The sequence below is a fragment of the Austrofundulus limnaeus genome, unplaced genomic scaffold (assembly GCF_001266775.1).
Source record: "Austrofundulus limnaeus strain Quisiro unplaced genomic scaffold, Austrofundulus_limnaeus-1.0 Scaffold80, whole genome shotgun sequence".
NCBI classification, from domain to species: domain Eukaryota; kingdom Metazoa; phylum Chordata; class Actinopteri; order Cyprinodontiformes; family Rivulidae; genus Austrofundulus; species Austrofundulus limnaeus.
Genome location: NW_013952482.1, coordinates 714048 through 725922, shown reverse-complemented (window position 1 = coordinate 725922; position 11875 = coordinate 714048). Strand labels below are relative to the sequence as shown.

Sequence of the window (11875 nt, the reverse complement as noted above, 5' to 3'; positions counted from 1 at the left end):
GTGTGTGTGTGTGTGTGTGTGTGTGTGTGTGTGTGTGTTGGGGGGGGGTCTTTGAGATGATGAGCAAAAATAAATAGATTGTCACCATGATCAGAGGAGTGTGTCGTCGTGTGTAGACAAAGGTAATGAAAGGGAACCCTGGTGGGTTGTATTTGTGTGTCTGGTGGATGTGCGGGGAGGTGTGCGAGTCATGGAGGATCTCGGAGTGTTGCAAAAACAAAAGTAGGTGACCTACAACTGGGGACCTAAGGGTCAGCACCAGGTGAGACATGACACACACACAGCTGCAGAAACACATAAAGAGATAGGTTGAGCACCAAAGATAGTTGCATTGAAAAGCAGACCCTTAACACACAATGAATCCTTTTATTTCCTATTGTGCTCAAATGCATGGCCATTCCATAATGCAACATTCTCACAACAGAAACCACAAAGGACATAGTGACCTGCTTGTTTGCAGGTCTCCCTGGCATCTGAATACACAGTGAATTTATGGATGCAAATTTTCCTCAAGGCTGAGACAATCAAAGGCACATTATTTTATTTTCACATTACCTTCAACCTTATTTTAAACACATTGCATTAATAATAATCATTACAGAGAGTCGTGGCCTTAATATGAATGCAGGGCAAAACGGGACAGGTTCTCCGTACTGCGGTGAGACATACATAATTAAAGACATTAACCTAGACAAGAAATGATTCCAGGTATTTCATAAGATTTAGAAAAACAATGAGGACCAGGATAGTTCCTGCAAATTGAGTTTAATAGATTCAGCGCTAAGAACATCAGATGCTTTGTTGTGCTGAGAGCACACGCTGCCTGATATCCTCATTGTTTCTCTGTTTCTGTCTGAAACTGAGATGACTCAGGGTGACACGTTGTTAGAGTATACTCGCAAAATACTGTGCCCTCCTTCCTACGTGTTCTTTTTCTGGGTTTCTGTTTGTATTTGTGTGTTTGTCACTGTGCTGACACGGTTTTATAGTCTACAAAATAATATTTACTGATGGCTCTGCTTGATAACACATAGTGTGCCATTGTAGACAAAAGTGTTTGTCTGAGTTATGTGACCACCATCAAAATAAGATTTTTTGATTTGCTGACAGTTCTGCTTCTTTCTTGTTCTATTCACATTAGCCTTAAAATAAGTTCTGTGAATTTACCTCATCAATATACACACAGTTTTGCAAAATTGAAAACACATTTGCTACCACCCCACCAAATATTAGCTCAGTATTAATGAAAATGACAGTTGTAGCCATTTTTATGTTTGCTATAGATAAGTTGTTGGAGCCATCTTGACTTGGGTTGACATCATCAGTTGTAGATGTCTGTCCAATGATTACATTTTGACAGTTTCATTAAAATCTGTCCAGTGGTTCATGAGATATTTTACTGATTTCCAGACAGGCCAACAAACACACACAAACAAAGGCAGTTATCTGGTYGCACACCTTTGATGGTAGCAGGTTAGAAAAGGGCACACAACTTTATTTAATTGGATTATGATAACTGGATTCCTGCTGATAGGCAGAGGAGGGTTCCAGATTTATCAAAAAGTGAAAGTGACCCCAACAGTGGATCGGGCCTTTTAAAGGGCTGTTGGGTGCACTTGAAGGTTTCTGCCAGTTGGAAGCACACAGACTCTCAGCTGGGGGGCAAATTCGCAAACTGGATGTGATTATGAGGATCACAACTCAGGAGCGACACTTCGGCTTGTATGGACTACATTCTGGGTGAGCTTCAATCGGTGAGAGGTGAGGAAGACCCCAAATTCGGCTGATTGGCTTTTTTCGTCACCTCAGAGTTTGCAGTAAGACATTTCAAAAGCAGCAAGAATTTCAAGGTTGCTTTGTTTCCAAAACAAGTAGATTATTTTATCTGGCTCCCAGCGGCACAGCCTTGAGGGCAGTGCTTATCTTAATTTCCCCAGGATGAAATGTCAATAAAGAGCTGGATTTGCTCCCACCCCATCACCTACCCATGTTGGACCCGGCCTGTCTTAACTGCCCCCTCCCCCCTTCCCTGAATGTACAGCACCTTGTGAATTTATTTCTGTGAAAGGCGCTATATAAATAAAACTTTACTTACTTACTTACATTTTCTGCAAAGCCACCCTTTCTTACTTCTTAGCCTCAGCCCCAATCCCTTGCTGACCCCCACCTTTTCCAAAGATGGGTCCAACCTTAATAAAGTGAATAGTTGCAAACTTTTATTTGGAAAAGTAAAAAAGAACAACTAAATTATACAGTTCAAACCTTTTGAATGGAGTTGTTTTGGTCACTTTTAATTCAGCAATAAATTGATATTTTCACAACCTCTGAGTAGACAAGGTTATGGGTCCCCCCTGTTGGTTGGGAACCACTGATCTCTAAAGTAACCCAGATTATTTCTGATTAAAAACGAAGCCATAAAGTTTAGGGAACTGACTGTGATACAGCAATTAACTGAGTCACAGATTCAGAAATGATGCAACATTTAAGGAGATGAAAAGCACATTCATTAATCTTGAATAGACCATTCAACAGACTGACAACCAACAAACCAATTGTCACTATGAATGAGAACCAATTTTAATTTTATTTTTCTTAGAGATGTGAAAAACCTATCGCCCATGAAACTTTTTTTCAGTAAAGTGATCGGACAGAAGCTGTCAACATCCTGCTTGGAGTTTGCTAAAAGGCCCCTAAATGTTTCTCAGCCCCTGATAAGTAAATCTTAGATGGATGAACCTGTTTGGTGTTTGTAGAAGTAGCAGACTTTGAGCATCACCTCATTAATATTCTTATTTAAACACAAGGCTTGCAGTATTCTAAAAGGTGCTTTTCTGTAGCAGAGGCAGGGATAATATTCAGGATGATGGAGAAATTAATGTTAAATTATACACAATAATCCTAGATGAAAAGTTTTTTTTTTCTAGATTGGTACAATATCTTTGATTTTGGTCTTACAGTTCTCTCAAGTGCAGTATCAGTACAGAAAAAGAGTATAACTGGGCAATTCTTACTGTGACCCAGTGAGAGTTTGGAATCGAAGTCAACAGAGAATCAAAGCGTGTGAAGTTTGATTGTTATAGCCAAGAAGGATAAGATAGATATCCGAAAGAAATGGTGCACCAAGCTTGAAGGAATGCTAACTAACCCTGACCTTAACCATCCATCCGTCCATTTTCCTCTCTGCTTGACCCCGCTAAAGAGTCATGGATTGGAAAATAGATGTAATTGTAAAGTTTTAGTTTCTTTTTCATATTATTTAAGAACTGGTTTCCATTTTCAGCGTGAAAAACAGTATTGCAAAAATGAAATATTTAAGTAAAACAACAAAATGCTGAAAATGTTAATGCTGCCATATTCACTTTCCAGATTCTAGTTTTAATTTATATAGTATAAAACTGTCTTTTTTCTATTAGAAAGGTAAACATTTAATGTTCAGAATTCAAAGACATTTTTGCACAGGTGTTATTCAGCAGTGTAGTTATTTTGTGCAAAGCTCACTAAAATAGAGGTAAGGACTGTTTTAAAAAAATCATGAATAGTGTGTCAGCCTCCTACTCACACAGTGCAACGAAATACAGTATCAATAGTTTGTTGTGTGATTACCGTTTGTCTTAAATAGCGCACTTTCTGCAGACACAGCTGCATTCAGCTTCTCAAGGTGTTAGGCAGGTGGCTTCTTTCTCATATCCTTGCCATTGTTGTTTTGTGAAATTAGTCTGTTTCAGTTTCCTTTGACACTCTGAGCTATGTAATTAAATGTTCTCAGTTTGTTGTGTTGTTGAAGTATTTTTGCTGAAATGTGTTTCTATTAAAGAGGCAAAGAATTCCAAAAAAAAAAAAAAAGTTAGGGCACAAGCTAAATAGAAAAAAAATTCTAGAAATGCTTTTAGAAATTCTCAGTGCAGCCACAGGCAGAAGGGATCCRGTTCTGTGGCCTCAGGATTCCTTCTCAGGTATTTGCAGATGACGTGGTCCTTTCGGCGTCATCGTGTCGTGAGCTCCAGCTCTGACTGGAGCGGTTCACAGCTGAGTGTAAAGCAGCTAAGATGAGGATCTGGGTCCTCGGTCAGAGAAAGTTTGACTTCCATCTCTGGGATGGGAGTGAGGTGCTTTCTCAAATGGAAGAGTTTAGGTGTCTCTGAGTTTTGGTCTTGAGTAAGGAAAGAATAGAGCATGATATTGACAGACAAACTGATGTGGCTTCTGCAAAACTTGCACACTTTGTACCTGTCAATTGTGACAGCTCTGTTTACTGGTCGGTCTATGATCCTACCCTCACCGATGGTCGAACTGTGGGTAGTGACTGAAAGAATGAGATCTCAGACAGGCGGTTGAAATGAGCCATGTCTGCAGCTCCACTSTAGAGCCACTGAACCTCTGCATCAGAAGGTAATAACGATGTCCCCTGAACTACTGCCTAGGAAGGTGTTTCAACATGTCCAACAAGGAGGAGACCCTGCAGACCTAAGACACTCTATAAAGACTTTGTACATCAGCTGTCCTGGGAAGGCCTTGTAGTCATCTTGAAATGGCTGGAAGAGGTGGCATTGGGCCTTCTTACTCAAGCTGCTATCCCTGTATCCCAAGTCTGAAACAAGCGGCGGATGGATGGATGGATGGATGGATGGATGGATGGATGGATGGATGGATGGATGGATGGATGAGTCAGAAAAAAATCAGTGATAAAATAAAAAATACACAAAATATTTCATCTCTAAAATGTAGTAGGAAGAATTATAAACCTATTAAATTCAACATCAWGCACTGATATACAAATTTTCTATTTATTTATGAAATCAACTTTTTCTCAAACATTTTTAAAACAATTGAAGTTGTCCAAAGTGTTGTGCATTGAAATCATTACTATATACCAAAAAGGGTTTATTTATTTTTTAAATTTCCATTCAAACTGTCAATAAGGAATGCTGATTTGACACAATAGCTGATTGATGAATGCTTTAATAAGCATTGATTATCTCTGGTAATTATACTGTAGGCCAGTGCTGGGCAATTCATTTATCTATCCATCTTCAGCCACTTATCTGAGGCCAGGAAGTGGGGCCAACAGCTTAGGCACAGATCGCCAGAGTCCCTCTGCCCCGTCTGTCCCATTGTCTTCTCCCAGTGGAACATATACAACAACCTTCCTCAGAAGGTGTCCAGACAGAATCCTTACTGCATACCCAAACCACTTTGATGGAYTTATTAATTCAAAAGAAAATGAGACTTACTTAGAGCTTCTACCCAGTAGAGCTCCTCATTTAGGCAGAATTAATTGAAAATATATTTAGATATTATCTTCATATATTCATGGGATCTCATCTTTAATTTACTGTAATTTATGTCCATGTTTATTTCCTGGTTATCAGTCCGTGCTGTGTACGGTCACATTCATTGGTTACATTCACACTTCAGAGTCACTGATTAGACCAGAGATTAGCAAATAATTCAGAACATCTTAATCACTTTTTACATTTCTCTTTCTCGTTTACATCATTAAACATTAAACTGCAAATATTTCTCAGTWATCATTAAAGTACAATAAAATACAATCTAAGAGAGTGAAACCCTAAAATGATTCACTGCTTTTAATTATATTTCCAATCTGGCCGTATTAAAAGGTAGTTTTTTTTAAACCCTATTATCTATCTCTGGTTACTTCGTGCCAATAAGTATTGAGGTTTAATCTGAAAAGGCAGATAAACAATATGCTCATCTCCAAAATAAATGACAAAACTTTTGAAATGTTTGTTTACTCTTCGACGATAATTTTTCACAATTCTTCCCAAAGTTTGTGCCAWAACTGCTTTAGTCGTTTCCCACTGTGGCTGTTTGGTGCTGTCTTCACTTTAGATTAAGGCTCACACTCCCACTTTTTAACTTACAAACACACACAATCACACATGCAGATTGAAACACACACAAACACACTTTCCACTATTCAACAGTTGAGTGTCTGAGGGCCTGACTGGAAGCACAAAGAGGTAGTATATTGATAAAAGCAACAGTGAATGTAGATCTTCTGCCAGCAAATGTCATTTCCATTCTTTTCCCCACAGTTTACAGTTTTGCCACCTCCAAACTTATGACAAATACAGGGAGAATGGCAAACAGGGAAAGATAAAGAAGAAGGGGAAAGAAGTGAATGAGCGGGAAACTTTGGTTGCTGGCAGTTGATGGATGAGTTGYGAACAGTTTGTCTTCCTCTGGACTCCATGATAACATAGTGTTTTCTCTTTTCTTCTGTCTCTCACCTCCTTTCATCTATTTCTTCACTTCTTGCATTCAGTTTATACTTATTTTTTCTGCTTCTCAGTGGAAAAAAGCTTTCTCATCCAGTTTTTCTCCCAAACATTAGATGTCTTTAGTCGTCTGAAAGCTTGCATTTTCCTTCTTTCTTATCTACATACATATACATATACATATATATGTATGTACTTGTTAAGTGGGTCTTTTTGTAGCATCCTGAGGAAATAATACAAATCTAAATTGTATCTTTCCCATTTTCCCTTTTTTTCTATACATTTTTACTCTTTTCCCTAATTTTTTTTTTTATCTTGTTCTCTCTGGCTGACGGACAGTTGGCAAGACAAAACATGGGTCAAGAGGTAAAGTAGCCATTTACATTTTCATTATCTTCTCTCCTTCTGCCTTCCAAATCCTTCTCTCTCTCGCTGTACGTCTGAACAGAAACAAATATTTCCACAGCCCTATGATACCAGCAGAATGTCAGAGCTAAGAGCTGATGAGCAAACGGCCTTAAGTAAGGTCACACTGGCACCACTTATTTATACAAATTGTGAAAAATGTTCAGCGGCCTAAATTTCTTAAGGAATCCTAATTTGAAGCAGGAAAAAAAAACAATGAAAATCACAACTGTGATAACACATGTCACAGTTTACTGTTGTGATAATGTAACTTCATTCTTAGTTTATCCAAACTACACAACATAAACAGCATTAATTACTTGCTCACTGCTGAAGGTGAAGGCAGTCGATTTTACAGGTATTGAGCTAAATTTGTTGTGAWAGTGGCTGAGGATTTCCTAAGATATTCTGAACTGATCTGTTCCCAAAACTCTACCTGTCTGTCAGCAAAATATCTCTTGAACCTYGTGACAGATGGCTCAGAGTAACTAAATGAATTTTATGGTTTTAAAGCAAGATGARCCCAAGAATGCCGACTAAACAAGAGAAAACTAAACTGATAAACAAATGGAAGCAACAAAACGACAAGAGACAGAGGCAAACTGAACAGGGCATAAAGTGCAATGCTAGATTGCAGATGAACTGGGAGAATACGCTTAAGAAAGCTGGGACTCATGAAGTAAGTTACTAATTCAAGATGGCCGCCTCAGCTAACTGACCTTAACCAACACAAAAACCTACATATAACTGATAGTTAAAACTGAAACTAATGTTTTGCAATGAAAATATTTTAATGCAGCTTTAAAACTAATCTAACTAGATAAAATACAGTCTATCTAATGATAATAAAAACATGAAATTCTACAGCACACATAAAAGTCAAACTGTCCACATCAAGATCAACAGTTATGCTTATAACGCTAAAATCTCAGAAACACATGCAAACACTGTTCCACACCATAAATATAACAACTATAATTGCAAACATTGTCTGTAGGACACATTTATACAAGTTTTGGCAACAATAAAACAACTGGCATTCAATTAAAAGTCCTTTTTTATGGTCTTGATGGACAGTACCAAAGCTGTGCTTCACACTGTTTTCTTTTTATCTTCCATTTTATAGTGAGTATAGATAAAAAGCTAAATCACATACTTTAAAATTGTCTTGTTTGCCATCTTTGATTACCTCTTTTATGGAAGATAATAAATCTTGTAGGAAACATGTTCTCTCTAAAATCCCCCATTTTATAGGCTACCACTTAATAAACATTCAGTTAACACAATATTAGCTTGAAACTACACAGGAAAATGCTTCAAATTAACTTTGCTTCTCTGCCAAAGATCTTTAATATTTTTCTTGATATATTTTTTTTTCATTGATGAGCCCCAGGATATCATTAAATTGATATCCAGGCTGATATAAAAGTATAAATAAAATTTGTCCTGTAAACAACAGAGCTCTTTTAACAAGTGCATTTGCAGGATTTAGGATTCCCTCTCCAGCTGGGCCGGAGCACAGCTGGAGTTCACATCACAGTTTATGCTTGGTGACACTGTTTACAAAACAGCACATCATTACAGTATTATTTGCCAGTGTGCATTCTCACATGGTTATTACTGTAATTATTATAGTTTCAATATTTGTCTTGGTGTGAATCCCCTTTTTAGTCTTGTTGTGACTTTTAATTTGTATCTGATTAAATACATTCTGTGTGTGAAACTGCTGATGCTAGGATGCATTCCTTCCTTTCTTTGTTGGGGTATTGTTTTCTGAACACTGAGCTTTGGTTGATCAGGGAGTCATTCTTCACAAGACAAAAAAAACAGATGCAGTCCTGCTGGAATTGGGCATTGCTTTCTGCCTTTGGAAAACACTGAATTGCATTAGACACTACAGCAGAGTTTAGGATGAAGGTTTGGCTTTTGAAGTGTGAAATGTGAACAGTAGCAGCAATTGTATTAGCAGCAGGTGAGAGCATGGCCTCCAGGTGTTCAGACAGTGAGAAGAGCTCTGAAAGCTTAAGCACACTGCAGAATAAAAAGGTCTGTAGGATGAGTCGTGTGTTACAGTGAGAGCCATGAGAGTGTGGAGGACTGACTCAATCAGACTGCTTTGGCTCACATGGTCACTTTTTTATTTGCATCAACCTAACATGTTCAATGTCTCTTATATACAGAAGTGGTGCAGAAAAAGACAGCTGTAGCCTTCTCCTTTGAAATGAAAGCCAATCAAAATGCCTCTAATTTGCATTTTCTCGAATGACCAGTTGGTGGCGATACTTGTGATAGTATGCACAGTATATATCTGCATTTGTACATTTGTGCATCTACCTTTTACTTAAAAACCTATTAAAGTAATTACCACAAGTAAGTATATTTTATGTACGATTCTGAACCTGTATTATGGGTTCAGGATGTTTCTATGCAAGATCAAAATATTTTTTTAGTTGTTGCAGTTAGGCTTGTTTTTTATTCAGTGTAATGTTGACAATATTCTACCTCATTGTGTCATTTTGGGGTTTGTCTTGTAGCCTGAAAAACTCATCTAATCTGAATAAAATAACCGTTGGGCTCTGGAGAGATTAACTCCTGCTCGGCCTCACCATTAGTGCTACTTGCTTCCCCCTATCCCTCTCCCATCTTCCAAACTCTTCCCTCCACAACTTGTATGAAGTGATGCCAAAGCTATGAAGACGATTTGGCAGCTGAAGGAAGAGATGCATATTTAAAATCGAGCACCTCTCTCCATCCTTTCCTCGCTTGCAGTTGTCTGTTTCTGTTTCCTTCGGTTCTTGGATCTGCTGCTCTCGGCGGCGCGGTGTGGCATCGCGTGTGCCTCGAGTGTGAGTCTGCGGCACATCTTGGCTTGTGGTTTTCTATTGGCATTCAAAGGCAAGTGTACACCGACGGTGACACTTAGCTGTCAGCATGTGGCATTAATGAGCGCAGTGACACGCCGAAAACACTCACCTCACTCTCACGCACATGCGAGTATCCTCGGGAGGGATCAGCAAACGATCACCTTCTCCCTCCACGTTCATTCCTCAATGATCAGGAAAAAACAATCAGCTAAATAAAAAAATAAAGAGGAAAAACCTTTGTTTTAGCCTCTCTTTATTTGCTCTTTTCTTTGCCTTCTCTTTTTCTCAAACTTTTTGACTGTTTGCTGCATGTGTGGTCTCAGTGTGATATGTGTTAGTTGGCTGTGAACCCTGCAGACACGTATCTGACAACTCTATTAATACACAGTCAGCTAACACCAGCCTCCTCCTCCTGCATGCGTTTCYGTGCGAGCGCATGCGTGCGCGTAGAGATAGATGTATGTGCGCTCTGCCCCCACCCCACCAAGCCAATCCCTCTGCTCTCGAGGTCTCTGTAGAGATTTGTCTAAAAGGCTTAAAACACACAGATCTGCCATCACATAAAGATCACACACACACACACACACACACTCGGCCTGTCTCGCTGACACTATTTGGAGTTGACTGACAGATTTAATAGGAGAACAAGCTGTAATCTGCGAGAATCCATTCAAAGATGGATTACATTCTAATCTCTGGATGGAATAGCCTTTCATCTCTCCCTGTCTCTCTGTTTRTCTCTCCATTCTCTGCTCTAAAACGGCATCTTTTTTTAACCAACCTTTTTTTCAAATCTATCCTTGACTTAATGTATGATTTTTCACTTTCCCAGCTGAATGACATGCACACTTATGCGCCCCGCACAGCTGTGTTACCTTTGCAGCACTTTACTGTCAATCAGGAGTGATTGCGCTGACGATAGAGCATTGTAACGTCGCTGCGCCTCTCAGCCTCTTTGGTGCCTACATTCTACCCTTAACCGTGTGCACACGCTGTTGCTTATGGAAAGCTCACAAGGGTTTTATGCCCCCACTCCCCCCATCATTTTAAAAGCTTTAACAGTCCTTTTTTATTGTGCCTCTTTTTTAATGAACCTTTTTCAGCCTCAAGTTGTTGCTCAAATCCTGCTTCTCTTCTGCTACCCCCCACCCCATCATCCTTCTCTCCATCACTCCTACTTTTCCTTTTCTCAGCCTCATGGTGTTTTTAATTTTCTAAATGAGGAATCCAATTGTGTTAATTTAAACTTATGCACTCAGCGCTGAAGAATCTTTACAGGGGAGCCTTTTAGTTGCCRCAGCTTGCACAGCCACCAGAAAGAGAGAGCTCGTCTGCCGGTTCGAGAATTTCTCCTTCGTCAAGATGAAGACGATTAATTTAATAATCCCAGTTTAAACAGCTACAAGGACATGGTAAGAGCCTGTTGGAGGCAGTGAAGGAGGGATTCAGACAAGACAGAATGATAGAGATTTCCCCAGAGTAGCAGGATGTTAGAGGCGCTGACAGAGAGAAAAGGAGAGCGCGGATCACACAACCGTATGGCATTTTGCTTTTGCCTCTATTTCCAACGTCATGTCTGTCACTCCAAGAAGAATGCCATCTGCTGAGTTTCCACTGACTTTTTTCTCTACTGTACACTCTACAGTATCTCTGTCAGTCCCAAGTTTCCTTTTTATTTAGTGTTATCCTTTGGCACACTGTGTTTCTACTGTCCTGACTCTTTTTTTCCTCCAACACTCCCCCCGATGCTCATTATYTGCAGCTGTATTTGCCATTTAGGCTTTACTGATGGATACTGGTCACATTCTGACCTCTTCAGACACCTTATGGAGACTTTCTGCCTTTTTTTCTTCTACTATATCTGTCTGATCCCATCAATCATTTTTCTCTGTATTCACCCACTCCAGCTACCAAGCATCCMTTCTTCAATACCAGATTTTTCAACTTGTTAGTACCCATATAGATTACTACTGTTTTTATATATTCCTACCACCCACAACAACAAAAACCAACTTCTGTAGCATTCGTGTGTGCAGCATACAAAGTAAACATGGTGGATAAAGAGAAAATAAGGAAGTGTCAGAATCACAGCTGTATTGTGCAGGTTTGAGTTAGAAAAGATTTATATATGTATATATATATGTATGTATGTATATGGGGTGCAACGATACAGAAAATTCACAGTTCGGTTCGATACTTTAGTCTCACCGTTCGATATTTTTTCGATACAAAAAAGAGAAATTTCCATACCCCTTTTAACTTGTAATTTTTTATATTAATTATAAACATTTGTTTAACCTCAAAAGTACAGTTTTTAAATTGAATATTGCTGAAACAGCAAGTTTCACAGTGGATCTGTGCTCA

At 38.9% G+C, this 11875-nt stretch overlaps 1 protein-coding gene across 3 annotated transcripts in view; it reads left to right on the top strand.

Moving 5' to 3' along the window:
- LOC106519645 (protein sidekick-1) overlaps window positions 1-11875 on the top strand; it is a 321354-nt gene that overhangs the window by 198635 nt on the left and 110844 nt on the right. For 2 of the 3 annotated variants that reach the window (XM_014011402.1, XM_014011401.1), the window contains exon 6: window positions 6582-6608. The exons of the other annotated variant lie outside the window; for it this stretch is intronic. In XM_014011402.1, coding sequence (XP_013866856.1) covers window positions 6582-6608 — 27 coding nt within the window. The remainder of the gene's footprint in view (window positions 1-6581; window positions 6609-11875) is intronic. 3 annotated transcript variants of the gene reach the window in all.